We start from the raw sequence: 26811 nt of genomic DNA on the forward strand, positions 1-26811 counted from the left end.
ATACATTGCCCTAGCGCTACCATCTGAACTAGCCGCCATGCCAAACCAGTCACAGTACAGTTGTACCAAATCCGATAAAAAACAAAGATACAGTTTTGTAACCGATAGTGGTCCGACATACTCATCAAAGGTTCCGCGGGTGTTTGCAAGCTACGGTTACTGTTGTCTCGCTTTGAAAATGATTTATTGCTGATATGAAAGATAAGGTTCTTAACTTATTATGCTTCCAACACCGTTGGCTACCGCAAATGCATGTTAAGCCTCGATCCCACGGACAGTCTTTCGGCGCAAAATGGTATGCAGCATCATCTGGACATTCAACATTCGCCTTCTGCTACCTTTTCTGTCAAGCTGTCTACACAGCTTGATGCATACGTTCGATACACCCAACGTATGCACCACACAGAAGTCACAGCAACTGCCTCTACAACGCAATGCTGCAAGGCAAACGCAGCGTTCCATTGGAAATTAATGTACTTCTGGTTTACCAAAATGCAAGGACACTGTCGGTATGACCAAGGCGTAAATGTTCAGTACTGAGGGTCTAGGATCTTAACAAAACTCCCCCTACAGAAGACGCCTTCGTCCAATGGCTGACTTTCTTACGTGTAATGTAATGGAACTGTAAGTCATGATTAAGGGCTTCCTAGTTCAAGGCTACGTTTTCTCTTCAATAATTTGAACATCTATTGATCATTAATCATCATAGAAAACATGTTTTATTTATTAAGGATGAGCTAGGTCATAATATGCTATTCACATCATTGGTGCGCTCCCTACAGTCTCACTTTCACTCAATTGACTACACTGGATTGGTGAAATCACATTTTATTGGTCACATACACATGGTTAGCAGATGTTAATACGAGTGTAGCGAAATGCTTGTGCTTCTAGTTCTGCAGTAATACCTTGCAGTAATATCTAACAATTAATCTAACAATTTCACAACAACTACCTTATACACACAAAAGTAAAGGAATGAATAAGAATATGTACATATAAATATATGGATGAGCGATGGCCGAACTGCATAGGCAAGATGTAGTAGATGGTATAGAGTACAGTATATACATATGAGATGAGTAATGTAGGGTGTGTAAACATTATATAAAGTGACATTGTTTAAAGTGACTGGTGATTTGGTAGTTTGCCCCCGGTGATGTGTTGTGCAGACTTCACTACCCTCTGGAGAACCTTACAGTTGTTGGCGGTGATACAGCCCGACAGGATGCTCTCGGTTGTGCATCTGTAAAAGTTTGTGAGTGTTTTTGGTGACAAGACAAATTTCTTCAGCCTCCTGAGGGTGAAGAGGTGCTGTTGCGCCTTCTTCACAACGCTGACTGTGTGGGTGGACCAATGCAGTTTGTCCGTGATGTGTACACCGAGAACTTAGAACTTTCCACCTTCTCCACTACTGTCCCGTCGCTGTGGATAGGGGGGTGCTCCCTCTGCTGTTTCCTGAAGTCCACGATCATCTCCTTTGTTTTGTTGATGTTGAATGTGAGGTTATTTTCCTGACACCACACTCCGAGGGCCCTCACCTACTCCCTGTAGGCCGTCTCGTCGTTGTTGGTAATCAAGCCTACCACTGTAGTGTCATCTGCAAACTTGATGATTGTCCCGTAGCACTCACATCATGAAGTGCTTTGAGAGACTAGTCAAGGATCAAATCACCTCCGCCCTACCTGACACCCTAGACCCACTCCAATTTGCTTACCGCCCCAATAGGTCCACAGACGACGCAATCACACTGCACACTGCCCTAACCCATCTGGACAAGAGGAATACCTATGTAATGTAAGAATGCTGTTCATCGATTACAGCTCAGCATTTAACACCATAGTACCCTCCAAACTCGTCATGAAGCTTGAAACCCCTGGGGTTTTAGGCTGGGTTTCTGTACAGCACTTTGTGACATCAGCTGACGTAAGAATGGCTTTATAAATATTTTTTTTAATGTTTTATTAAATTTGACCCCCCATTCGTGGTATCCAATTGTTAGTAGTTACTATGTTGTCTCATTGCAACAACTCCCGTACGGGCTCGGGAGAAGAAGGTCGAAAGCCATGCATCCTCCGAAACACAACCCAACCAAGCCGCACTGCTTCTTAACACAGTGCGCATCCAACTCGGAAGCCAATGTGTCGTAGGAAACACTGTGCACCTGGCAACCTGGTTAGCGTGCACTGCGCCCGGCCCGCCACCGGAGTCACTAGTGCGCGATGAGACAAGGATATCCCTACCAACCAAGCCCTCCCTAACCCGGGCGAAGCTAGGCCAATTGTGCGTCGTCCCATGGACCTCCCGGTCACGGCCGGCTGCGACAGAGCCCACCAGAGTCTCTGGTGGAACAGCTAGCACTAGACAGTGCCCTAGACCACTGCGCCACCCGGGAGGCCCTATAAATACATTTGATTGATTGATTGAGTAAAATGTCACAAAAATGTCTCAAGCATTATTGAGGCGCTTTCCATCATGTGGTATCTCTGCTGCTGCAACAGTGACCACGTTTACATGCGCATAGTACTCCTGATAGTAGTTTATATCCCGATTTCACAAGTATCCCTGTATCCGTGAATAAGCAGAATATTCCTAATTTAAGCCCATATGTGTCAACTCAAAAACAGAACACCCTACTTGAGTATCCTGAATAATAACGTGATATTCAAGGACATCAACCACCCGAGCCACTGCCTGTTCACCCAGTTATCATTCAGAAGGCGAGGTCAGTACTGGTGCATCAAAGCTGGGACGGAGAGACTGCAAAACAGCTTCTATCTCAAGGCCATCAGACTGTTAAACAGCCATCACTAGCACATTACAGGCTGCTGCCTATAGGCATAGACTAGGAATCCCTGGCCACTTTAAGGAATGGAACACTAGTCACTTTAATAATGTTACTCACCTCATATGTATATACTGTAATCTATACTATTCTACGGAATATTAGTCACTTGATAATGTTTTCATCTTGCATTATTCATCTCATATGTATATACTGTATTCTATACTATTCTACGGTATCTTAGTCACGTAATGTTTACATATCTGACATTACTAATCTCATATGTATATACTGTTTTCTATACTGTTCTACTGTATCTTAGTCCGTTCCGCTCTGATATCGCTTGTCCATATGTGTAGTCTTAATTCATTCCTACTTAGATTTGTGTGTATAGGGTATATGTTGTGTAATTTGTTAGATATTATTGCACTGTTGGAGCTAGAAGCACAAACATTTCACTACACTCGCAATAACATCTGCTAATCACGTGTATGTGACCAATAACATATGATTTGATATTGGTGTGCATGTAAACGTGGTCACGGCCAACTAACAAGTGGGTTTTGACCAAATGGGATGCAGCTCTCAGAAGTGACTTTTCCTAGCAGAAGGTTTAGAATAGCAGCAAATTAGCTTAAAAAATCTACATTTTCTCTTTGCAAAATGTGTAGAATTAGTTATAAAACCGCAACAATTGTTTTGTGTCCCATGGCAAAATGTGTCGAATAAGCTGTTTTGCCAAGAAAACATTTTACATTTTAAAAATACAAGAGTTTCTATTGGAAAAATTCAGGAAGGTCCCTCCCCGTTTAAGAAACTTTCGCAACAGAATCGGTGGAATGAATACACGCATATTCGCGTGTTTCCATTGCACTTCAGTGCACACAAATTACTCGTAAAATCTTTCTAGCAAGGGCGATATTGCGCGTGCACGCGACTGGCTTGCCATAGAAAACAAAGCTGTCTGCGCGGCATCCATTACAGCGGAGGGTGCAGACTTCGGGAATATATGAATATAGACACTAGGAAACACTCCTAAATATGGATTTTCAGCGAGTATAGGATCATTTGAGACTCGGGGCTGTAAGGGCAGTGAGACTGCAGGACACTCGCAAAACTGACGAAATATACAGTTTTTCTCGGGGTGCTTTGTCTTGGCCAGCTAGCAAACCATCATTGTCATTCGATTGGAAGCTATTCTATTAGTGTTTGCTAGATGGGGGCTGGGGTACATCGCCATGTTGTTATCAAATAGTAACTGTTAAAAAATACATATTGAAGTAAAGGCGGAAATTTTGTCCACCAGGTCCTTCGTTTTGGCCACAGGGAACCGAATCTCAACAGTCGCGGAACCCACCACTGACTGTTGTCGTCGGTGACATGGCGGAGCAAGGCTACTCTTCTTGGTGAGTGCGCATAGGTATAGCCATTGCACGAGTTGGCTAATAGCCTGACTTGATTGCTGTATGTACTTTTTTTTGTTACAGATATAGTTGACAACCTGCATCGTTCCTAAATAAATCAGCCACTATTTTGTTTAACTAGAATTAGATGGCCCTGTTTTCAAATTGTGTTATTGAGCTAGCTAACTACGGTCCAAGTACAGGGCTAGCTCGCTATCTGCCAGTTAGCTAACTTAGCGGCTCGTCTTAATGTTTCATTGGTCATACGGAAATGGTTATACAAGGTAGACGAATCTATAAGGTTGTATATAACTAACGTTAGTTCGCCAACTCCTACCAAAATAATATTATTTAGTTAGCTATCTAGATTGTAAGCCCCTCGTCAACATCAGTTGTTTTGTATGCATAAATATCTTATTGCTACGTCTCATTAGCCTGTTACACACAAAGGGAGCCTATGAGCGTAGCTAGCCTACCGAACCAGTTTACGCCTGCTAGCCAGGCTACGTTAGCAGAAAAGCTCACCGGCTTTATTCATGGCATGTCTAACTTTTCACACAATAATTATGTTGTCATTGTGATACATTTATGACACGCCAGGTGTTTTATAAAGTCGGAGAGAAATAGCTATGTTATTGAGTCATCCATTTTTATTTTGTTAATGACGTGCGCAGCTGGCTTGCTAGCAAGTCAACACCTCTAGCTTGTTTAGCTAACGTTAGCTAGCTTGTTATCTTGATTTCCATCATAATAATCTGCTTCCTAAGAGTAGCTAGCTGGCTAAGTAAGGCATTGATCTGTAAATCGGGGTTTATCTTCCCGCATTGTTAGCTATAACTAACTGATTGCAATCCCTACTGTAATGTGCCAGAATAATAGTTTTCTAATTTATTTTTTTATGTGTGATAGCAAGTGTACCAGACCAATATTAGGTAGACTGATAAATAACATGTCCGTCCGTGTCATTTGTCGATTTTTCGCAGTAGGGAATGGGGTCATTTTGTCCACTTTAGCTGTACATTTGATGTTTTTAATTGAAGGCCTATGCTGCAGATCATGGCATAACTAAAGTCTAATTATGTGCCATCTAAATGGCTAGTATTGTTTTTAAGTATTGATGTGGAGGCAAACATTTATTGCTCAGACACACCGGTAGGATTGTCAAACGTTTGCCCGTGTCGGCAGTCGATCTCTTTTGTGTTAACACAGCAAAGACCTTGAAGTCGTCAGCCATTCAGCCTTGTTAAAATATTCCAAACTAGAAGGCGGCAGTACATTTTTTGGGGCAATGCATGTCTGTGGTTGTTGCTTAGGTTTGGTCTAGATTAACGTTAGTTAGCTAGCTGCACTAATGTTGCTATTTTGCAGAAAGCCCTTGTTTGTTTATTTATTTTAACCTTTATTTTACTAGGCAAGTCAGTTAAGAACAAATTCTTATTTACAATGACTGCCTACACAGGCTGACACATGGATGACGCTGGGCCAATTGTGCGCCGCTCTATGGGACTCCCAATCACGGCTGGTTGTGATACAGCCTGGATTCAAATCAGGGTATCTGTAGTGACGCCTCTAGCACTGAGATGCAGTGCCTTAGACCGCTGTGCCACCTGGGAGCCCATCTGGCTTGATAATACTAGCCAGATGGCCACAGCTCGATAACTACCTAGCAAGATGACAAAAAATGATTTCATTCACTCTCCATAATTATGGGGAGTGGAGGGTGAGATTTTTTTTGTGTGTGTGGGGGGGGGGGGGGGGATCTCGGATGATTGAGGGGCAGCTCTCGGGGGAACTGTGTTGGGGGTCTTAGATTAGGATAGGATTTGCTGGTTTGGGTCCCCGATTTGGCTTTGGTGGGAGATCTGTCGATGTGCCCTTTGGTGGGGAGCTTGACCCTGGATGCTCTGGGTGGCTGAATCATGTTATGGGTGTGCTTGTAATCATTAAGGACTGTGGAGATTTTCATGATTAAAAAAAAAAACTAATATTTTTTTAACCTTTATTTAACTAGGCAAGTCAGTTAAGAACAAATTCTTATTTTCAATGACGGCCTAGGAACAGTGGGTTAACCTGCCTGTTCAGGGGCAGAACGGCAGATCTGTACCTTGTCAGGTTAGGGATTTGAACTTGCAACCTTTTGGTTACTAGTCCAACACTCTAACCACTAGGTGACCCTGCCGCCCCAATTGAGCTAAGTGCAGGCAAAATTCTAAAGGAAAACCTGGTTCAATCTGCTTTCCACCAGACACTGGTGACCATCAACCTTTTTTTTAAATACCTTTTGTTTAACTAGGCAAGTCAGTTAAGAACACATTCTTATTTTCAATGACGGCCTAGGAACAGTGGGTCAACTGCCTTTTTCAGGGGCAGGATTCGATCTTGCTACCTTTCGGTTACTAGTCCAACGATCTCTAACCACTAGGCCACCATTGTTCCTGTTCCCAAGAAAGCTAAAGCTAAACTACTGAGCTAAACTACTACCGCCCCACCCCGTAGCACTCACTTCTGTCATCATGAAGTGCTTTGAGAGACTAGTCAAGGACCATATCACCTCCACCCTACCTGACACCCTAGACCCACTCCAATTTGTTTACCGCCCCAATAGGTCCACAGACGACGCAATCGCAACCACACTGCACACTGCCCTAACCCATCTGGACAAGAGGAATACCTATGTGAGAATGCTGTTCATTGACTACAGCTCAGCATTTAACACTGTAGTACCCTCCAGACTCGGCATCAAGCTCGAGACCCTGGGTCTCGACCCCGCCCTGTGCAACTGGGTACTGGACTTCCTGATGGGCCGCCCCCAGGTGGTGAGGGTAGGTAACAACATCTCTACCCCGCTGATCCTCAACACTGGGGCCCTACAAAGGTGCGTTCTGAGCCCTCTCTTGTACTCCCTGTTCACCCACGACTGCGTGGCCATGCACGCCTCCAACTCAATCATTAAGTTTGTGGACGACACCACAGCGGTAGGCTTGATTACCAACAACAACGAGACGGCCTACAGGGAGGAGGTGAGGGCCCTCGGAGTGTGGTGTCAGGAAAATAACAACAAAACAAAGGAGATGATTGTGGACTTCAGGAAACAGCAGAGGGAGCACCCCCCTATCCACATCGACGGGACAGTAGTGGAGAAGGTAGAAAGTTTTAAGTTCTCTGCGTACACATCACGGACAAACTGAATTGGTCCACCCACACAGACAGCGTTGTGAAGAAGGCGCAGCAGCACCTCTTCAACCTCAGGAGGCTGAAGAAATTTGGCTTGTCACCAAAAACACTCAAACTTCTACAGATGCACAATCGAGAGCATCTTGTTGGGCTGTATCACCGCCTGGTACGGCAACTGCTCCACCCACAACCATAAGGCTCTCCAGAGGGTAGTGAGGTCTGCACAACGCATCACAGGGGGCAAACTACCTGCCCTCCAGGACACCTACACCACCCGATGTCACAGGAAGGCCATAAAGATCATCAAGGACAACCACTGAGCCACTACCTGTTCACCCCGCTATCATCCAAAAGGCGAGGTCAGTACAGGTGCATCAAAGCAGGGACCGAGAGACAGAAGCTGTTTTTCTATCTCAAGGCCATCAGACTTTTAAACAGCCACCACTAACATTGAGTGGCTGCTGCCAACATACTGACTCGACTCAAGCCGCTTTAATAATGGAAAGGGATGGAAATTGATGTAAAAAATGTATCACTAGCCACTTTAAACAATGCCACTTAATATGTTTACATACCCTACATTACTCATCTCATATGTATATGCTGTACTCGATAAGATCTACTGCATCTAGCCTATGCCGTTCTGTACCATCACTCATTCATATATCTTTATGTACATATTCTTTATCCCTTTACACTTGTGTGTATAAGGTAGTAGTTGTGGAATTGTTAGATTACTCGTTGGATATTACTGCATTGTCAGATCTAGAAGCACAAGCATTTCGCTACACTCGCATTAACATCTGCTAACCATGTGTATGTGACAAATAAGATATGATTTGATTTACCTGCCGCCCCTTTCAGCAGGACAATAACCCAAAACACAAGGCCAAACCTGCATTTTACAGTTTAGACTAGAAATCTACTTGAAAATCTGTCAACCTGAAAATAGTTGTCCAGCAATGATCAACAACCAATTTGACACAACTTGAAGAATTTTGAAAAGAATAATGTGCAAATGTGACCAAACGGCTCAAATCGGTCTTATGTAGCAACATTTGAAATTACTTTTATCCAATGTAAAAAATAAAATTTAAAAAAAATACCAAAATGGTATTTCATACACTATAGTTTAGTTTTGTTTTGAAAGTTGATAAACTTGTAAACTCACTTTTGTGAAAATGATTTTTGAATGTTTTGGTAATGCTATTGGAGATCCCTTCTTTGTCTACACCCATTCAGCATCGTTCACACCCTCTTAAGCTTTAGCCCCACCCACCACTTTAAGGGTGGCTCTGTATGTAACGTTACTAACACCAGTCAAGCACCCAAGCCAACTTGCTAGCTACTTCCAGACATCTAAGTGAGAGAGAACAGCTCACTGAACATTACTCGCCCTAGCAGAGCTGTTTAGGATGTTATGTTATCCAGAGTGTTGGTGATTGTCCGTTCGTAAGTTCAAAACGTTTTGCGTTCAGAGCACACACTGGACGCTCTGGCCGATGAGTAGAGTTGATCCGAATGTTCTGACCTCACAGCTTGGGAGCTTGACTGCCGTTAACCTCTCTGGGATATGTGGGATGCTAGCGTCCCACCTGGCCAAAAGCCAGTGAAAATGCAGAGCGCCAAATTCAAATACATTTCTATAAAAATCAAACTTTCATGAAATCACACATGTAAGATACCAAATTAAAGCTACACTTATTGTGAATCCAGCCAACATGGCAGATTTCAAAAAGGCTTTTCGGCGAAAGTGAGCGATGCTACTATCAGAGGATATCACCATAGTAAACAAACACTGACAAGCCTATTTCAACCCTCCAGGCGCGACACAAAACGCAGAAATAAAGATGTAATTCATGCCTTACCTTTGACGAGCTTCTTTTGTTGGCACTCCAATATGTCCCATAAACATCACAAATGGTCCTTTTTGTTCGATTAATTCTGTCGATATATATCCAAAATGTCAATTTATTTGGCGCGTTTGATCCAGAAAAACACTGGTTCCAACTTGCGCAACGTGACTACAAAATATCTCAAAAGTTACCCCTAGCTCCACTCAACATGCCTCAGATACCTCTTTTGTCCCACCTCCCACACATGCGGTGACCTCACCTAGCATAACTAGTGCCCCCAGAGATGCAAACTCTCTTATCGTCACTCAATGCTTAGTTTTACCTCCACTGTACTCGCACCCTACCGTACATTCTACTCTGAATCTATTCTACCACGCCCAGAAATCTGCTCCTTTTATTCTCTGCCCCCAACGCACTAGACGACCAGTTTTGATAGCCTTTAGCCATACCCTCATCCTACTCCTTCTCTGTTCCTCGGTTGATGTAGAGGTTAATCCAGGCCCTGTGTGTCCACAGGCGCTCTCATTTGTTGACTTCTAACGTAAAAGCCTTGGTTTCATGCATGTTAAAATCAGAAGCCTCCGTAAGTTTGTTTTACTCACTGCTTTAGCACACTCTACCAACCTTGATGTCCTTGTCGTGTCTGAATCCTAGCTTAGGAAGGCCACCAAAAATTCGGAGATTTCTATCCCCAACTACAACATTTTCCATCAAGATAGAACTGCCAAAGGGTGAGTTAGCCTGCAGAGTTCTATCATACTTTCCAGGTCTATGCCCAAACAGTCCGAGCTTCTAATTTTAAAAATAATCTCTCCAGAAATAAGTTGTTCACTGTTGCTGCCTGTTATAGACCCACCTCAGCTACCAGCTGTGCCCTGGACACCATATGTGAATTGATTGCCCCCCATCTATCTAAAGAGTTCGTTCTGTTGTGACCTAAACTGGGATATGCTTAACACCCTGGCCGTCCTACAATCTAAGCTAGATGCCCTCAATCTCACACAAATTATCAAGGAACCCACCAGGTACAACCCCAAATCCGTAAACATGGGAACCCTCATAGATATTATCCTGACCAACTTGCCCTCCAAATACACCTCTGCTGTTTTCAATCAGGATCTCAGCGATCACTGCCTCATTGCCTGCATCTGTTATGGGTCCGCAGTCAAACGACCACCCCTCATCACTGTCAAACGCTCCCTAAAACACTTCTGCAAGCAGACCTTTCTAATTGACCTAGCCCGGGTATCCTGGAAGGATATTGACCTCATCCCGTCAGTAGAGGAGGCCTGGATGTTCTTTTAAAAGTAATTTCCCCACCATCTTAAATAAGCATGCCCCTTTCAAAAAATGTAGAACTATGAACAGATATAGCCCTTGGTTCACTTCAGACGTGACTGCCCTCGACCACCACAAAAACATCCTGTGGCGTACTGCGCTAGCATCAACTAGTCCCCGCGATATGCAACTTTTCAGGGAAGGAACCAATACACACAGTCAGTTAGGAAAGCAAAGGCTAGCTTTTTCAAACAGAAATTTGCATCCTGTACCTTTAACTCTAAATAGTTCTGGGACACTCAAGTCCATGAAGAATAAGAGCACCTCCTCCCAGCTGCCCACTGCACTGAGGCACTGGTCACCACTGATTTCTCAATCCACGATCATTGAGAATTTCATTAAGCATTTCTCTACGGCTGGCCATGCTTTCCACCTGGCTTCCCCAACCCCGGCCAACCGCTCCACACCCCTCGCAGCTACTTGCCCAAGCCTCCCCAGCTCTCCTTCACCCAAATCCAGATAGTAGATGTTCTGAAAGAGCTGCAAAACCTGGACCTGTACAAATCAACTGGACTAGACAATCTGGACCCTCTCTTTCTAAAATTATCCGCCACCATTGTTGCAACCCCTATTTCTAGTTTTTTAAACCTTTCGTATCGTCCGAGATTCCTAAAGATTGGAAAGCTGCCGCGGTCATCCCCCTCTTCAAAGGGGGTGACACTCGAGACCCAAACTGTTATAGACCTATATTTATCCTGCCCTGCCTTTCTAAAGTCTTTGAAAGCCAAGTTAACAAACAGATCACTGACCATTTCGAATCCCACCGTACCTTCTCCGCTGTGCAATCCGGTTTCCGAACTGGTCACGGGTGCACCTCAGCCACGCTCAAGATACTACACTATCATAACCGCCATCGATAAAAGACAGTACTGTGCAGCCGCCTTCATCGTCCTGGCCAAGGCTTTCGACTCTGTCAATCACCATATTTTTATAGGCAGACTCAGCGGCCTTGGTTACTAAAATGACTGCCTCGCCTGGTTCACAAACTACTTCTCAGAGTTCAGTGTGTCAGATTTGGGAGGGCCTGTTGTCTGGACGTCTGGAAGTCTCTTTGGGGGTACCACAGGGTTCAATTCTCGGGCCGACTCTTTTCTATGTATATATCAACAATGTCGCTCTTACTGCGGGTGATTCCCCGATCCACTTCTAAGCAGACGACACCATTCTGTATACTTCTGGCCCCTCTTTGGACACTGTGTTAACAAACCTCCAAATGAGCTTCAATGGCATACAGCACTCATTCTGTGGCCTCCAACTGCTCTTAAGAATCTTCAATCCAAAATTAAATCTATAATTGGCTTCCTATTTTGCATCAAAGCCTCCTTCACACACGCTGCTAAACATACCCTCATAAAACTGACTATCCCTATATTGTTTTTGACTTATTTTGTTCTTTTGCACACCAGTATTTCTACTTGCACATCATCATCTGGACATCTATCACTCCAGTGTTAATTTGCTAAATTGTAATTACTTCGCTACTATTGGCCTATTTATTGCCTTACCTCCTTACTCCATTTGCACACACTGTATATTGATTTTTCTATTGTTATTTGACTGTACTTTTGTTTATCCCATGTGTAACTCTTTTGTCGCACTGCTTTGCTTTATTTTGATCAGGTCACAGTTGTAAATGAGAACTTGTTCTCAACTGGCCTACCTGGTTAAATAAAGGTAAAATAAAACACAATGTAGAAATAATAGCCTACTTTGACAATTCAGTAAATGCAACAAGTATTAGAGACGAAGAGAGAAGATATGCAACTGTTCAGAGACAAATGATTTGTGGGATGTATTTCACACTGTCACTTTAGTGTTTGCGTTTAGCCTACAACATATCATGGAACTTCTGGAACCACGGCCCCACCCTGCAAAGTGTCACAGAACACGTGGAGTACCCAACAGAGGTTTTTCCCACTCTTTGCCCTGCATCCACTCCGGATGCGCACCATCTCTTGTGCCCTTCAAGCTTCACCTGCTTTCCAATGAGTTACAACTCAGTTCACACGCCCTGGTGCCACACTATTGGTTCTCCTCTTCCTGCCACTGTAGCCATATCACAAAGTGATTGCACAAGCTGCATTTTGAATGCTTTAGGCCCCTGCAGTTGGGGTTTCTGGTAAGGGGCCTTTTGCAGGGTCCCCCACACAATTTATGATGGCAATGTTGAGCATCACCCAAACACATACTTCCACAATTTTCTGCCTGTGCGTCCAATATTGTAATAGCTCCTCGGTTGGTCAAGATGGCCAACCCCGCCCATTCTCTTGGTATAACCCATTACAAGCTCTAGAGCAGATAAGTTCCTACCACTTAAAAACGACTCCAAACCCCCTGCCACTGTCACTTTAGGCCCAGGCTGTGTGGTACAATGGTGGGACTTGGGGCAGACGCACTCGATGGAAACAGGCTTCCCTCTCAGGTGTGCTCTCCCTTTTCCCCTCCCTCTGCTCTGTACTCTCATTCTGCTTCCACTCTCCACATCTCTATCTCTCCAATCATCTAACTCCTCTTTCTCCATGCCTTTTTGCTGCTGAGCCCTGACTCCATATCATGTCCTTTGTTTTCACTGACCCAGAGGAACAGGGAGAGGAGCAACAAATAGGATGCAATTGTAGTCAGGAACAACTCACTCACTCAATGTCTCTTCCTTCCTCTTTCTTTTCTCAACCATACACATACTCTCTTCCTAATAAAGGGTTTCCGTAATAAATTGTGTGATAATTACCCGGCTCCCTTTCCACACTCTCTCTCTCTCCTCCAATCAACTCATGCTTTCTTGCTTGACTAGCTACAGAGTTAGCCAATGTTGGCTGGTTAGTTACGAAGCTGGGACAGTTTCCAAATGATTTGCATCAGTAGAAATGGGCCAAAACAAGTAGTTTGTTAGCTGGCTTTGTAACAAATATCCTTCTCATATGAGCTCCACTGCGCAGGCATCTACTACTTTAACATGACAGCTAAGCTGTCAAATAATAGGAAGACAAGCCAATGAGTATCTGTACCTTGCAAACATGACAAACCATAACCTAAGCCCAACAGATAAACACAAATTACTCTAGCCTTCATTTCAGTGGCTAGTTAGCTGCCCTTTATGGCTGGCTAGTGAAAGTGACAGCTGAGGTTTGCGCTTTGAGCGCAGCCCAAATTTACCGCTACACACCTTTTCTTGCCTGACCAACTAACTAGCTAGCTAGCTAAACACTGAAACTATTTCCATGTGACAGAGAGAAATCATTCGAGCTCCTCTGCTGATGTGCTCGCCTGTCCCAACCAAGCTATGACAGTGCTTGCTATTCCTCAAGTTTCACAGCATCAAACGTTGACAACACCAAACGTTCAGTATCAGTCAAAAGTTTGGACACCTACTCATTCAAGGGTTTTTATTTTATTTTTGTACTATTTTCTACATTATAGAATAATAGTGAAGACATCAAGACTATGAAATTACACACATGGAATCCTGTAGTAACAAAAAGTGTTTTGTTTGAGAATCTTCAAGGTAGCCACCTTTTTCCTTGACAGCTTTGCACACTCTTGGCATTCTCTCAACCATCTTCACTTTGAATGCTTTTTCCGACAGTCTTGAAGGAGTTCCCACATGCTGGGCACTTGTTAGCTGCTTTTCCTTCACTCTGTGGTCCAACTCATCCCAATCCATTTCAATTGAGTTGAGGTCATCTGAGTGTGGAGGCCAGGTCATCTGAGTGTGGAGGCCAGGTCATCTGAGTGTGGAGGCCAGGTCATTTGATGCAGCACTCATCACTCTCCTTGGTCAATTAGCCCTTACACAGCCCGGAGGTGTGTTGGGTCATTGTCCTGTTGAAAAACAAATGATAGTCCCACTAAGTGCAAACCAGATGGGATGGCGTATCGCTGCAGAATGCTGTGGTAGCCATGTGGGTTAAGTGCCTTGAATTCTAAATAAATCAGACGGTGTCACCAGCAAAGCACCGTCACATGACCTCCATGCTTCACGGTGGAAACCATACATGCGTCTCACAAAGACGTTGGAACTAAAAATCGCACATTTGGACTCATCAGACCAAAAGGACAGATTTCCACCGGTCTAATGTCCATTGCTCGTGTTTCTTGACCAAATCAAGTCTCTTATTATTATTATTGATGACCTTTTAGTAGTTGTTTCTTTGCAGCAATTCGACCATGAAGGCTTAATTCATGTAGTCTCCTCTGAACAGTTGTTTGTTACTTGAACTCTGAAGCATTTATTTGGGCTGCAATTTCTGAGGCTGGTAACTCTAATGAACTCATGCTCTGTAGCAGAAGTAACCTTGGGTCTTCCATTCCTGTGGCGGTCCTCATGAGAGCCAGTTTCATCCGTGCTTGATGGTTTTGTGACTGCAATTGAAGAAAGTTTCAAAATTCTTCACATTTTCTGCATTGACTGATCTTCACGTGTTAAAGTAATGATGGCCTGTCATTTCGCTTTGCTTATTTGAGCTGTTCTTGCCATAATATGGACTTGGTCTTTTACCAAATAGGGCTATCTTCTGTATACCACCACTAACTTGTCACAACACAACTGATTGGCTCAAACGCATTAAGAAGGAAAGAAATTCCACAAATGAACTTTTAACAAAGCACACCTGTTAATTCCAGGTGACTACCTCATGAAGCTGGTTGAGAGAATGCCATGTGTGCAAAGCTGTCATCAAGGCAAAGGGTGGCTATTTGAAGAATCTCCCATTTTTAAAATATATTTTGAAACTTTTTTCTTTTTTTTACTACATGATTCCATATGTTATATCATAGTTTTGATGTCTTCACTATTATGCTACAATATAGAAAATAGTAAAGAAAAATCGACCCACTTTTATAACTCAATGTAGCAAAGTTAGCCATGTTATTAATTCAACTTTGTTGACATATGCATCACTGAAGTATACTATGGGCTATATACTATATTCTGTGGAGGAAATGGATGATCATCTGAAATATCTCTCGCTCTCTGTCTATAGGGCGTACTCACTCGTCGACTCCAGCCAGGTGTCCACTTTCCTCATCTCCATCCTCCTCATTGTCTATGGCAGCTTCAGGTGGGTACCCCGTCTAAGTGCTTACATCCCAGATAGGCAGACACTCGTCACTATGGGGCTCATCTTCTTTATCATGTTATTTCCATTATAGTAAGCATTGAACACCTATGTTGAGCTATCCACCCTTTTTAAAACAAGTCTTTGCTGTTCTCTCCGTGAGAGAAGCTTGATTTATTTCAGTTAGTCAACCGTTCTTTCCCTCTTTCCCTATGCAGATCGTTGAACATGGACTGTGAGAACCAGGAGAAGGATAAGGATGGTAACCCTGTCCCGAATGGGGCCTTCAACAATGGCAACACAAACAACAGTGAGTCTCACATATTTGGTGAGACATAAGACATACAGAGCGTGTGTTTTTCTTTTCTGTTTACAAGTTGGAAGTCGTCATACCATGGATTCTGTATATTTATTGGTTGGTTTGTTTGCTGTTACCCAGGCTATAGATGCAGCACATGCAGAAATGTGTATGCCTGTGTGTGTGTGTGTGTGTGTATGATAGTGATTGTCCATCTCTGTGTGTTTGAGCATTCTCACTTGTGCATGTATTGTGTTGTCTTGCAGGTATTCAAACCATAGACTCCACGCAGGCTCTGTTCCTGCCCATAGGAGCCTCCGTGTCTCTGCTCGTCATGTTCTTTTTCTTCGACTCTGTCCAGGTGGTTTTCACCATTTGCACTGCAGGTACCTGACCCGTCACACCACACACACAAACAAATGTGCCATAATGTTAGAGCAATTTCTTGTCTAAAGGCAAGCAGACATTAATTTAGTTGTTTCCTTAGAGCATGATATATTAGTTGTGCAGTTAGGCAAAATACAAGTCATCATGCATTGATATAACAAAAAACATTTCTCTGCATACTTCTTATGGGTGAGATGACAATGATTATCACTGTTAAACTGAGTGGAAACCAATGGACTGAAACAAACTGTCTGGTTATGAGTAGTCTCTTGTTCACTTATCTATCTCCCTCTTTGTTGTTCCTCATCAGTTCTTGCGACAATTGCGTTTGCATTCCTCCTGTTGCCAATGTGCCAGTACTTGACCAGACCCTGCTCCCCACAAAACAAGTAAGTAAGTTTCTTTGTCCATTTGTCTCTCTCTTTCTCTCTCTCTCCCAGGACCCTGCTGTCTTCCTCTCCCCCTCTGGCTCTATTTATCTCTCTTGTTCTCTCTTATCTCTCACAAATCTACATAATGCCATTTGAATCGGTGTGTGCCTGCTGGCCTGTGATCACTTTGGCACCAAAAATAGCAAAATACCAATTGTTCCGCAGCATATGCTAATGGGTCTCTATTCACTCCAGAGGCACAACTGATTCGGCACCATCCGTCCTCAGGCTCATCAATAGGATGTTAGAGATGCATGGTATCATGTTGGTCCACATGTCAAACTGAGAGGCTACCATAGCCAAGTCTCCAATGCCACAACTCTTTAATTCCCTTTTTCTGTTTGACAATGTAAAGCATCTGGCCTTTATTTGAACTCTTAACCTGGACCGCCATGTCCAGGTTTTGAGTAAACTTTGCTATATCTACTTGTTTAACCCCGTACATATCGACTTGTGTTTAGAGAATGTAATTTTCCAGTGAAGAGATTGTGTCTTGTCCAGTGTGTATAAACCATCTCTCTCCCTCCTCCCCCCTGTAGGATCTCGTTTGGCTGCTGTGGGCGCTTCACTCTGGCCGAGCTCCTCGCCTTCTCCCTCTCTGTCATGCTGGTGCTGATTTGGGTGCTGACGGGACACTGGCTGCTCATGGATGGTATATCATTGTGTCATAACTACCTTGTGTTTGTGAACGTGTGTGGGGGCATAAATGGCGTGTTTCAGATTATTGTTTGCCATTGCCTTTCTTTAGTTTCTCTATCTCAGTTTGTGTGTCTCACTCTCTGAGCTCCATTACTTTTACGTTTTTGAGCATGTGTTCATATTAGAGGTCTTCATGGGTCCAACGGAACCAGAGTTTTCGAGATCGGGACTGGAGCGGGCGCGCGTCCTAAATTCTGACTTTTGTCTCGGATCAGGGTTGGGACTGAAATAATTGCCACAGGTCTTGGGTATGTGCAATCAAAATGAATTTATCGACTCGACCTTATTGGACCTATCCTCTGTTAATTTTGTGTTTGTGTGATGAGAACTGCGCATGCTTGTTATCTGAGTCAGCTAATTGCAACTCAATAAATCGTATAGCTTATGTCCAGCTGAAACTGGTTCCGGCTGCTCATCTCAGTAGCCTAGGCTACTGTTATTGCGAAGATGGAGTAAAACAAAAGTTAGGGGATGAGGAGTATAGTGAAAAGAAGCCGACAAGGGGAACGTCCTCGGACAAGTTTTAATATTCTAGTGGACAAAGATGAGAAGCACGTTGGTGTGGCCTAATGGACTGCTATTTAGGTTTGATGCAATTTTCTACCTTTTCATTTATTTATTTTCGTATTCAATCAATTGTGTTGTTATTATTATTTGTATTATTGTAAATCCATTATTATAGACCTATTAATAATCTAAACCAGTTCTTTAAATAACTTATGCAAAAATGGGTATGTTTTACTTTTTGTTGGCTAACTTTGTGCTTCGTATTTAGTTTAAGGCTAAATGACAAAAAAATCAATGTTAAAAGTAGGCCTGTTGTAAAATAAATAGCATTAATCTATTGCTGTCATTTGTTGGGAAGGACTACTGTACGCAATATCTTTTGTTGGTAAAAGCTTCTATAGTCCAGTTCTGTATTTTTATTATAAAAGACTTGACTGACTTTTGTTACTACCCCAATAAAGTTAAGCAACTTTTGTGTAGGTATGGTTATTATTAGACTTAGGCAGTGCACACAGGCACTCAAACTGACTCTTGACAGTTGAACTTTGGGTGAGGGGACTGTTTTAGGCTTAGCAGAGTTGCTCCTTTAGGCTAACAATTATCATGCTTATCTTTCTAAAAAATATTCTGATAGAAAATGTACAAAGTAGCCTCCTGTACACGTATAGCAGTAGTAGCCTATACAGATATCTGACAAATCTAAAGAAATCCATGGTGCCGGCATATCTCTCTCGTTCTCTCTAGGCTGGGCTCCCTTTATATATGAATATTCTACACAACGAATAGTAGTTTTTGTAATTTGTTATAGGCAGTTGTTAAGGGTACGTAACTGTGGATCATTTGGCCAATATCGCTTGTTTATTGATGGCGCTAGCAGCGCCCAGTTGGGAGTTTTCGTTCGTTCTGCTTTCGGATCTGAACAGGTCTCTCTGAGCCAAACCAGCACGGGTCTCTTTACCACGGCCCTTTTCGGAATGGGTCTGACTGTCCTCGGGTCCATTGGGAACAGTCTGTTTTTAAAATGTAATTACTGCATATTTGGTTGGGTGGTTTTTGGACATGTGAAGACCTCTAGTTCATGTCTGATTCCTCTCTCTCTCTCGTGCTCTCTGAGCTTCATGTGTGTGTTCATAAAGGTTTGATTCCTCTGGCTATCTCAGATCTGTGTGTGTGCATTTCCTTCCTTCTCTCCCCCTCCCTCCATGTGTGATATTCCTCTATCTCTCTCCTCAGCTCTAGCCATGGGGTTGTGTGTGGCCATGATAGCGTTTGTGCGGCTGCCCAGTCTGAAGGTGTCTTGCCTGCTGCTGTCAGGGCTGCTCATCTATGACGTGTTCTGGGTAAGAGAGCCCCTCTCCTCCCTTCACCCCACCGCCACCCAGTTGACCCAAATACGACTGCTAAAACACAGGCAGGGTCATGAGTCATCCGGCCTGCGAGGGGGTCCAATCTGGCCCACGGGTGGTTTGAGGTTTTTTTAAAGTTACGAATATCTTGAATGTGTCCAGCGTGCTAATAATCACCAAAATTTAAGCTAGACAGTTGGGGAACATGGAAAATTCCAAAACACTATGATGAAAAATTAAGTGGGGGGCTGTCAATATTTTGATCCCTAGTTGCACCACACGTTCCCAAGCCATCTTGGTGTTCAATGTGTACATTTATATTTTTTAAACTGTGGTGCTTTGTATTTGATGTTGTAAATGTATCTGCAACTCTGCAACTGTGCTATTTGTGCTAACTGTGTGCTATTTTGGCCTCTTGTAAAAGAGGTTAATTTCAATGAGACTAACCTGGTAATATATAATTCAAGTAAAACTATGGATAGAGGACTATTTTTAGCACATTTTGATGGTGAGGAAATGCATTAAAAAATTAAGGGGTGTGTGAACTAGAGGTCGACCGATTTAATCGGAATGGCCGATTAATTAGGGCCGATTTCAAGTTTTCATAACAATCGGAAATCGGTATATTTGGACCCCGGTTTTGCCTATTTTATTTATTTTTACACCTGTATTTAACTAGACAAGTCAGTTAAGAACACATTCTTATTTTCAATGACGGCCTAGGAACAGTGGGTTAACTGCCTTGTTCAGGGGCAGAACGACAGATTTTTTTTTACCTTGTCAGCTCAGGGATTCAATCTTGCAACCTTGCGGTTAGCTAGTCCAACGCTCTAACCGCCTCTCATTGCACTCCACGAGGAGCCTGCCTGTTACGCGGATGCAGTAAGAAGCCAAGGTAAGTTGCTAGCTAGCATTAAACTTATCTTAGAAAAATCAGTCAATCATAATCACTAGTTAACTACACATGGTTGATGATATTACTAGTTTATCTAGCGTGTCATGCGTCGCATATAATCGATGCAGTGCGCATTTGCGAATAAGGACTGTCGTTGCTCCAAACGTGTACCTAACCATAAACATCCATGCCTTTCTTAAAATCAATACACAGAAGTATATATTTTTAAACCTGCATATTTAGCTAAAATAAATCCAGGTTAGCAGGCAATATTAACCAGGTGAAATTGTCACGTCTCTTGCGTTCATTGCACGCAGAGTCAGTGCATATGCAACAGTTTGGGCCGCCTCATTTGCCAGGATTTTATGTAATAATGACATAACATTGAAGGTTGTGCAAGGTAACAGGAATATTTAGACTGATGGATGCCACACGTTAGATAAAATATGGAACGGTTCCGTATTTCACTGAAAGAATAAACGTTTTTTTGAGATGATCGTTTCTGGATTCGACCATATTAATGACCTAAGGCTTGTATTTCTGTGTGTTTATAATTAAGTCTATTATTTGATCGAGAAGTCTGACTGAGAGACGGTAGGCACCAGTAGGCTCGCAAGCATTCATTCAAACAGCACTTTTGTGCATTTGACAGCAGCTCTTCGCAATGCTTCAAGCATTGAGCTGTTTATGACTTCAAGCCCATCAATTCCCGAGATTAGGCTGGTGTAACCGATGTGAAATGGCTAGCTAGTTAGCGGGGTGCGCGCTAACAGCGTTTCAAACGTCACTCGCGCTGAGACTTGGAGTAGTTGTTCCCCTTGCTCTGCATGGGTAACGCTGCGTCGAGGGTGGCTGTTGTCGATGTGTTCCTGGTTCAAGCCCAGGTAGCGGCAAGGAGAGGGATGGAAGCTATACTGTTACACTGGCAATACTAAAGTGCCTATAAGAACATCCAATAGTCAAAGGTATATGAAATACAAATGGTATAGAGAGAAATAGTCCTATAATTCCTATAATAACTACAACCTAAAACTTCTTACCTTGGAATATTGAAGACACATGTTAAAAGGAACCACCAGCTTTCATATGTTCTCATGTTCTGAGCAAGGATCTAAAACGTTAGCATTCTTACATGGCACATATTGCACTTTTACTTTCTTCTCCAACACTTTTGTTTTTACATTATTTAAATGAAATTGAACATGTTTCATTATTTATTTAAGGCTAAATTGATTTTATTGATGTATTATATTAAGTTAAAATAAGTGTTCATTCAGTATTGTTGTAATTGTCATTATTACAAATAAAATAAAAAAATCGGTCGATTAATCGGTATCGGCTATTTCTCGGCGCTGAAAAATCATAATCGGTTGACCTCTAGTGTGAACCCCAAAAGCGGCCCCGGGGCAAAATTAGATTGTCACCCCGGCTGTCAGTTCAAATCACATTTTATTGGTCACATACACATGGTTAGCAAATGTTAACCTGTTGCGACGAGCAATCCCTTATCCGGGAGCGTAATTATAGCCTCAAGCTCATTACCATAACGCAACGTTAACTATTCATGAAAATCGCAAATGAAATTAAATAAATATATTGGCTCACAAGCTTAGCCTTTTGTTAACAACAATGTCATCTCAGATTTTCAAAAAATGCTTTTCAACCATAGCTACACAAGCATTTGTGTAAGAGTATTGATAGCTAGCATAGCATTAAGCCTAGCATTCAGCAGGCAACATTTTCACAAAAACAAGAAAAGCATTCAAATAAAATCATTTACCTTTGAAGAACTTCAGATGTTTTCAATGACGAGACTCTTAGTTAGATAGCAAATGTTCAGTTTTTCCAAAAATATTATTTGTGTAGGAGAAATCGCTCCGTTTTGTTCATCACGTTTGGCTAAGGAAAAAAAAACGAAAATTCAGTCATTACAACGCAATCTTTTTACCAAATTAATGCCATAATATCGACAAACATGGCAAACGTTGTTTAGAATCAATCCTCAAGGTGTTTTTCACATATCTATTTGATGATAAATCACTCGTGGCAGTTTTGTTTCTCCTCTGTTCAAAATGGAAAAATGCACGCACCTGGAGATTACGCAATAGTTTCGACGGAGGACACCGAGCGGACACCTGGTAAATGTAGTCTCATGGTCAATTTTCCAATGATATGCCTACAAATACGTCACAATGCTGCAAACACCTTGGGGAAACGACAGAAAGTGTAGGCTCATTCCTTGCGCATTCACAGCCATATAAGGAGACATTGGAACACAGTGCATTCGAAATCTGGCTCACTTCCTGTATGAAATTTAATCTTGGTTTTGCCTGTAGCATTAGTTCTGTGGCACTCACAGACAATCTTTGCAGTTTTGGAAACGTCAGTGTTTTCTTTCCAAAGCTGTCAATTATATGCATAGTCGAGCATCTTTTCGTGACAAAATATCTTGTTTAAAACGGGAACGTTTTTCATCCAAAAATGAAATACTGCCCCCAGAGGTTCAAGAGGTTAATGCAAGTGTAGTGAAATGCTTGTGCTTCTAGTTCTGACCGTGCAGTAATATCTAACAAGTAATCTAAAAATGTCACAACTTCCTTATACACACAAATGGAAAGGAATGATTAAGAATATGTACATATAAGTATATGGATGAGCGATGGCCCAACGGCATAGGCAAGATGCAGTAGATGCTATAGGGTATGTAAACATTATATAAAGTGGCATTGTTTAAGTGACTTGTGGTACATTTATTACATCCAAATGTTAATTATAAAAGTGGCTAGAGATTAAGTCTGTATGTTGGCAGAAGCCACTCAATGTTAGTGATGTCTGTTTAACAGTCTGATGGCCTTGAGATAGAAGCTGTTTTTCAGTCTCTCGGTCCCAGCTTTCATGCACCTGTACTGACCTCGCCTTTTGGATGATAGCAGGGTGAACAGGCAGTGGCTCGCGTGGTTGTTGTCCTTGATCTTTTTGGCCTTCCTATGACGTCGGGTGGTGTAGGTGTCCTGGAGGGCAGGTAGTTTGCCCCCGGTGATGCGTTGTGCAGACCTCATTACCCTCTGGAGAGCCTTACGGTTGTGAGCGGAGCAGTTGCCGTACCAGGCGGTGATACAGCCCGACAGGATGCTCTCAATTGTGCATCTGTAAATGTTTGTGTGTTTTTGGTGACAAGACACATTTCTTCAGCCTCCTGAGGTTGCCTTACCACGCTGTCTGTGCGGATGGACCATTTCAGTTTGTCCGTGATGTGTACGCCGAGAACTTAAAACTTTCCACCTTCTCCACTACTGTCCCATCGATGTGGATAGGGGGGTGCTCCTTCTGCTGTTTCCTGAAGTCCACGATCATCTCCTTTGTTTTGTTGACATTGAGTGTGAGGTTATTTTCCTGACACCCCACTCTGAGGGCCCTCACCTCGTCGTTGTAGACTATGTCAAAGTGGCTTACTGTATGTGCGAAGACATAAGGTACAGAGTTCCAATGTTCCAGGTCTCTTAGGGTAATTAAGGTGGACAGAGCAGAACAGGGAATAGAGCAGAATGGTATAGACTGACATTTCCATGCTAACAGGACAGTTGACGTTAATGGTTATTCCCGCTGTGCACCATGGTAGAGCCTTAAAGGCCAACTCTGTTCTTCAATCACATTTGTCGTGGTTAGTATGTAAGACAGAACTACAAACAGTGGCAATTTCTTAGGATTGCTTGAGCCCCAGTAGATTACTCTTCCATTTGTGTCTGTCCTGCAGGTGTTCTTCTCGGCCTACATCTTCAACAGCAACGTGATGGTGAAGGTGGCCACCCAACCGGCTGACAACCCCTTAGACGTGCTCTCCAGAAAGCTCCACCTGGGCCCTGGGATGGGCCGTGACGTCCCACGCTTGTCCCTGCCTGGCAAGCTGGTTTTCCCCAGGTACCATAGCCTGACCGTGTGGGGTGGGGTCGCTGGTTTTGTGTGTGAACCTCCAGCTCCATTCACTAGAGCTGTATTGATTATCCTCTGGCGTTGTTATGAGCGCTGAAACTCACGCTTGTATTTCTCTTCTCTTGCCTTTTCCCACCATCTCTCACTACTGCTTTTACCTTCCTGCTATGATGCAACCCACAACTGTCATCTCCTTATTATTCTCGCTCCTCCTCTTTTTATCCTGCCCTTCATCGTGTCTTGGTTCCCTCCCCCTCTTATATTCTCCCTATATTTCATCCATCCCTCCCCCTTTTTCTCCCTATATCTCAACCCTCTCTCCCTCCAGTTCCACAGGCAGTCACTTCTCCATGCTGGGAATCGGGGACATAGTGATGCCGGGGCTACTGCTGTGCTTTGTGCTGCGCTACGACAACTACAAGAAGCAGGCCAACGGGGAGGCGGGGGGGCCAGGCACACCCGGGCGCATGGGGCGCGTCTCCTACTTCCACTGCACTCTCATCGGATACTTTGTGGGTAAGAACAGAGTGGAGAAGCGAGAGTGGTGGGATGGACCATCATGTAACACAGGGCTGCCCAATCCTGTTCCTGTCAGAGCTACCCTCCTGTCAGAGTGACCCTCGAGTAGTAAATAGGGCTTGGCAAAGTGTCAGAAACCTTCTGGTATATTTCTGGAATTTTTCTGGAATTTTTCCATGTGAAGTTAAGCCTGGGAATTTTGCTTAAATTTATCAAAAAAGTTAGCTTATAACAGTGATCATTTTGGGGCGGATACTACACATAAGGCAATTCTAGGTCTTGTGGCATATTTTGGTTAAACTATTCCCAATTCAATGGAATTGTAACCCTTTGCATGCACAGTGCGCTCTTCCATCAAATATACAACTGATTCTCAAGATATTGCACACTAATGAGATGCTATTAAGCCCACACTACTACACTGCCAAGGACTACATACAGTGGGGCAAAAAAGTATTTAGTCAGCCACCAATTGTGCAAGTTCTACCACTTAAAAAGATGAGAGGCCTGTAATTTTCATCATAGGTACACTTCAACTATGACAGACAAAATGATGAATTTATGAATTGAATTTATTTGCAAATTATGGTGGAAAATAAGTATTTGGTCAATAACAAAAGTTTATCTCAATACTTTGTTATATACCCTTTGTTGGCAATGACAGAGTTCAAATGTTTTCTGTAAGTCTTCAAGGTTTTCACACACTGTTGCTGGTATTTTGGCACATTCCTCCATGCCGATCTCTAGAGCAGTGATGTTTTGGGGCTGTTGCTGGGCAACATGGACTTTCAACTCCCTCCAAAGATGTTCTATGGGGTTGAGATCTGGAGACTGGCTAGGCCACTCCAGGACCTTGAAATGCTTCTTACGAAGCCACTCCTTCGTTGCCCGGCGGTGTGTTTGGGATCATTGTCGTGCTGAAAGACCCAGCCACGTTTCATCTTCAATGCCCTTGCTGATGGTAGGCTTTGTTACTTTGGTCCCAGCTCTCTGCAGGTCATTCACTAGGTCCCCCCCGTGTGGTTCTGGGATTTTTGCTCACCGTTCTTGTGATCATTTTGACCCCACGGGGTGAGATCTTGCGTGGAGCCCCAGATCGAGGGAGATTATCAGTGGTCTTGTATGTCTTCCATTTCCTAATAATTGCTCCCACAGTTGATTTCTTCAAACCAAGCTGCTTACCTATTGCAGATTCAGTCTTCGCAGCCTGGTGCAGGTCTACAATTTTGTTTCTGGTGTCCTTTGACAGCTCTTTGGTCTTGGCCATAGTGGAGTTTGGAGTGTGACTGTTTGAGGTTGTGGACAGGTGTCTTTTATATTGATAACAAGTTCAAACAGGTGCCATTAATACAGGTAACGAGTGGAGGACAGGAGCCTCTTAAAGAAGAAGTTACAGGTCTGTGAGAGCCAGAAATCTTGCTTGTTTGTAGGTGACCAAATACGTATTTTCCACCATAATTTGCAAATAAATTCATAAAAAATCCTACAATGTGATTTTCTGTAGAAAAAAAAATCTAATTTTGTCTGTGTACCTATGATGAAGTGTACCTATGATGAAAATTACAGGCCTCATCTTTTTAAGTGTGAGAACTTGCACAATTGGTGGCTGACTAAATACTTTATTCCCCCACTGTACTTTCTGGTAAGTATTGATTACAATACTGGGTGGGGTGAATATATGTTATGACACATTTTTTTTTACCTAGTAAATAGCAGCCTACAGCAAAGTGTGTTTTAAATCATTTCTAACTTGTTAACAATTTCTGCTAGTTAGTTTCTGCTACCATGTGGCCACTATCAAATGTGTGGAGACATTTCACTGCAGCTAATGTAGAAGGAAAAGCTGTGTACATTTGCAAATACAGTGCCAAATCATATGTGAAGAATGCAACTAAGATGCAGAATTATCTGGCCAAGTGCATAAAGTTCCCTCAGCGCTCACAACAAGCAGCAACTGACAAAAGGCCCTCTACCTCTATTTGAGGTGAAAATGATGGACCGGACACCTTATCGATAGCAACAGCTCATGGTCCTCCTGGAATCAAAGTTTTTTTTTTTTTTTTACTCAATGGAGGAACGTAATCAGAGAAGTGCTAATGAATGTCTTGCTCGAGTTGTATACAACTGGTTCACCTCTGATGCTCCCAGGCAATGTGTATTGGAAGAGATTTTTGAATGTTCATCGCTCA

At 43.0% G+C, this 26811-nt stretch overlaps 1 protein-coding gene across 4 annotated transcripts in view; it reads left to right on the plus strand.

Moving 5' to 3' along the window:
• The first annotated feature begins 3621 nt into the window (after positions 1-3621).
• The window catches only part of LOC139388068 (signal peptide peptidase-like 3), a 43531-nt gene continuing 20341 nt past the window's right edge, over positions 3622-26811 (plus strand). Inside the window, exons 1-9 of one of the 4 annotated variants that reach the window (XM_071134588.1) lie at positions 3622-4191; positions 15536-15613; positions 15829-15938; positions 16175-16294; positions 16606-16684; positions 17266-17378; positions 19166-19272; positions 23928-24091; positions 24432-24619. In XM_071134588.1, coding sequence (XP_070990689.1) covers positions 4166-4191; positions 15536-15613; positions 15829-15938; positions 16175-16294; positions 16606-16684; positions 17266-17378; positions 19166-19272; positions 23928-24091; positions 24432-24619 — 985 coding nt within the window. In that variant the 5' untranslated portion in view covers positions 3622-4165. Of the gene's footprint in view, positions 4192-15535; positions 15614-15828; positions 15939-16174; positions 16295-16605; positions 16685-17262; positions 17379-19165; positions 19273-23927; positions 24092-24431; positions 24620-26811 lie in introns of all 4 variants that reach the window. The other 3 variants (XM_071134590.1, XM_071134587.1, XM_071134589.1) reach the window with 3 other exon arrangements.

This window comes from Oncorhynchus clarkii, chromosome 29, assembly GCF_045791955.1.
Source record: "Oncorhynchus clarkii lewisi isolate Uvic-CL-2024 chromosome 29, UVic_Ocla_1.0, whole genome shotgun sequence".
NCBI lineage: Eukaryota > Metazoa > Chordata > Actinopteri > Salmoniformes > Salmonidae > Oncorhynchus > Oncorhynchus clarkii.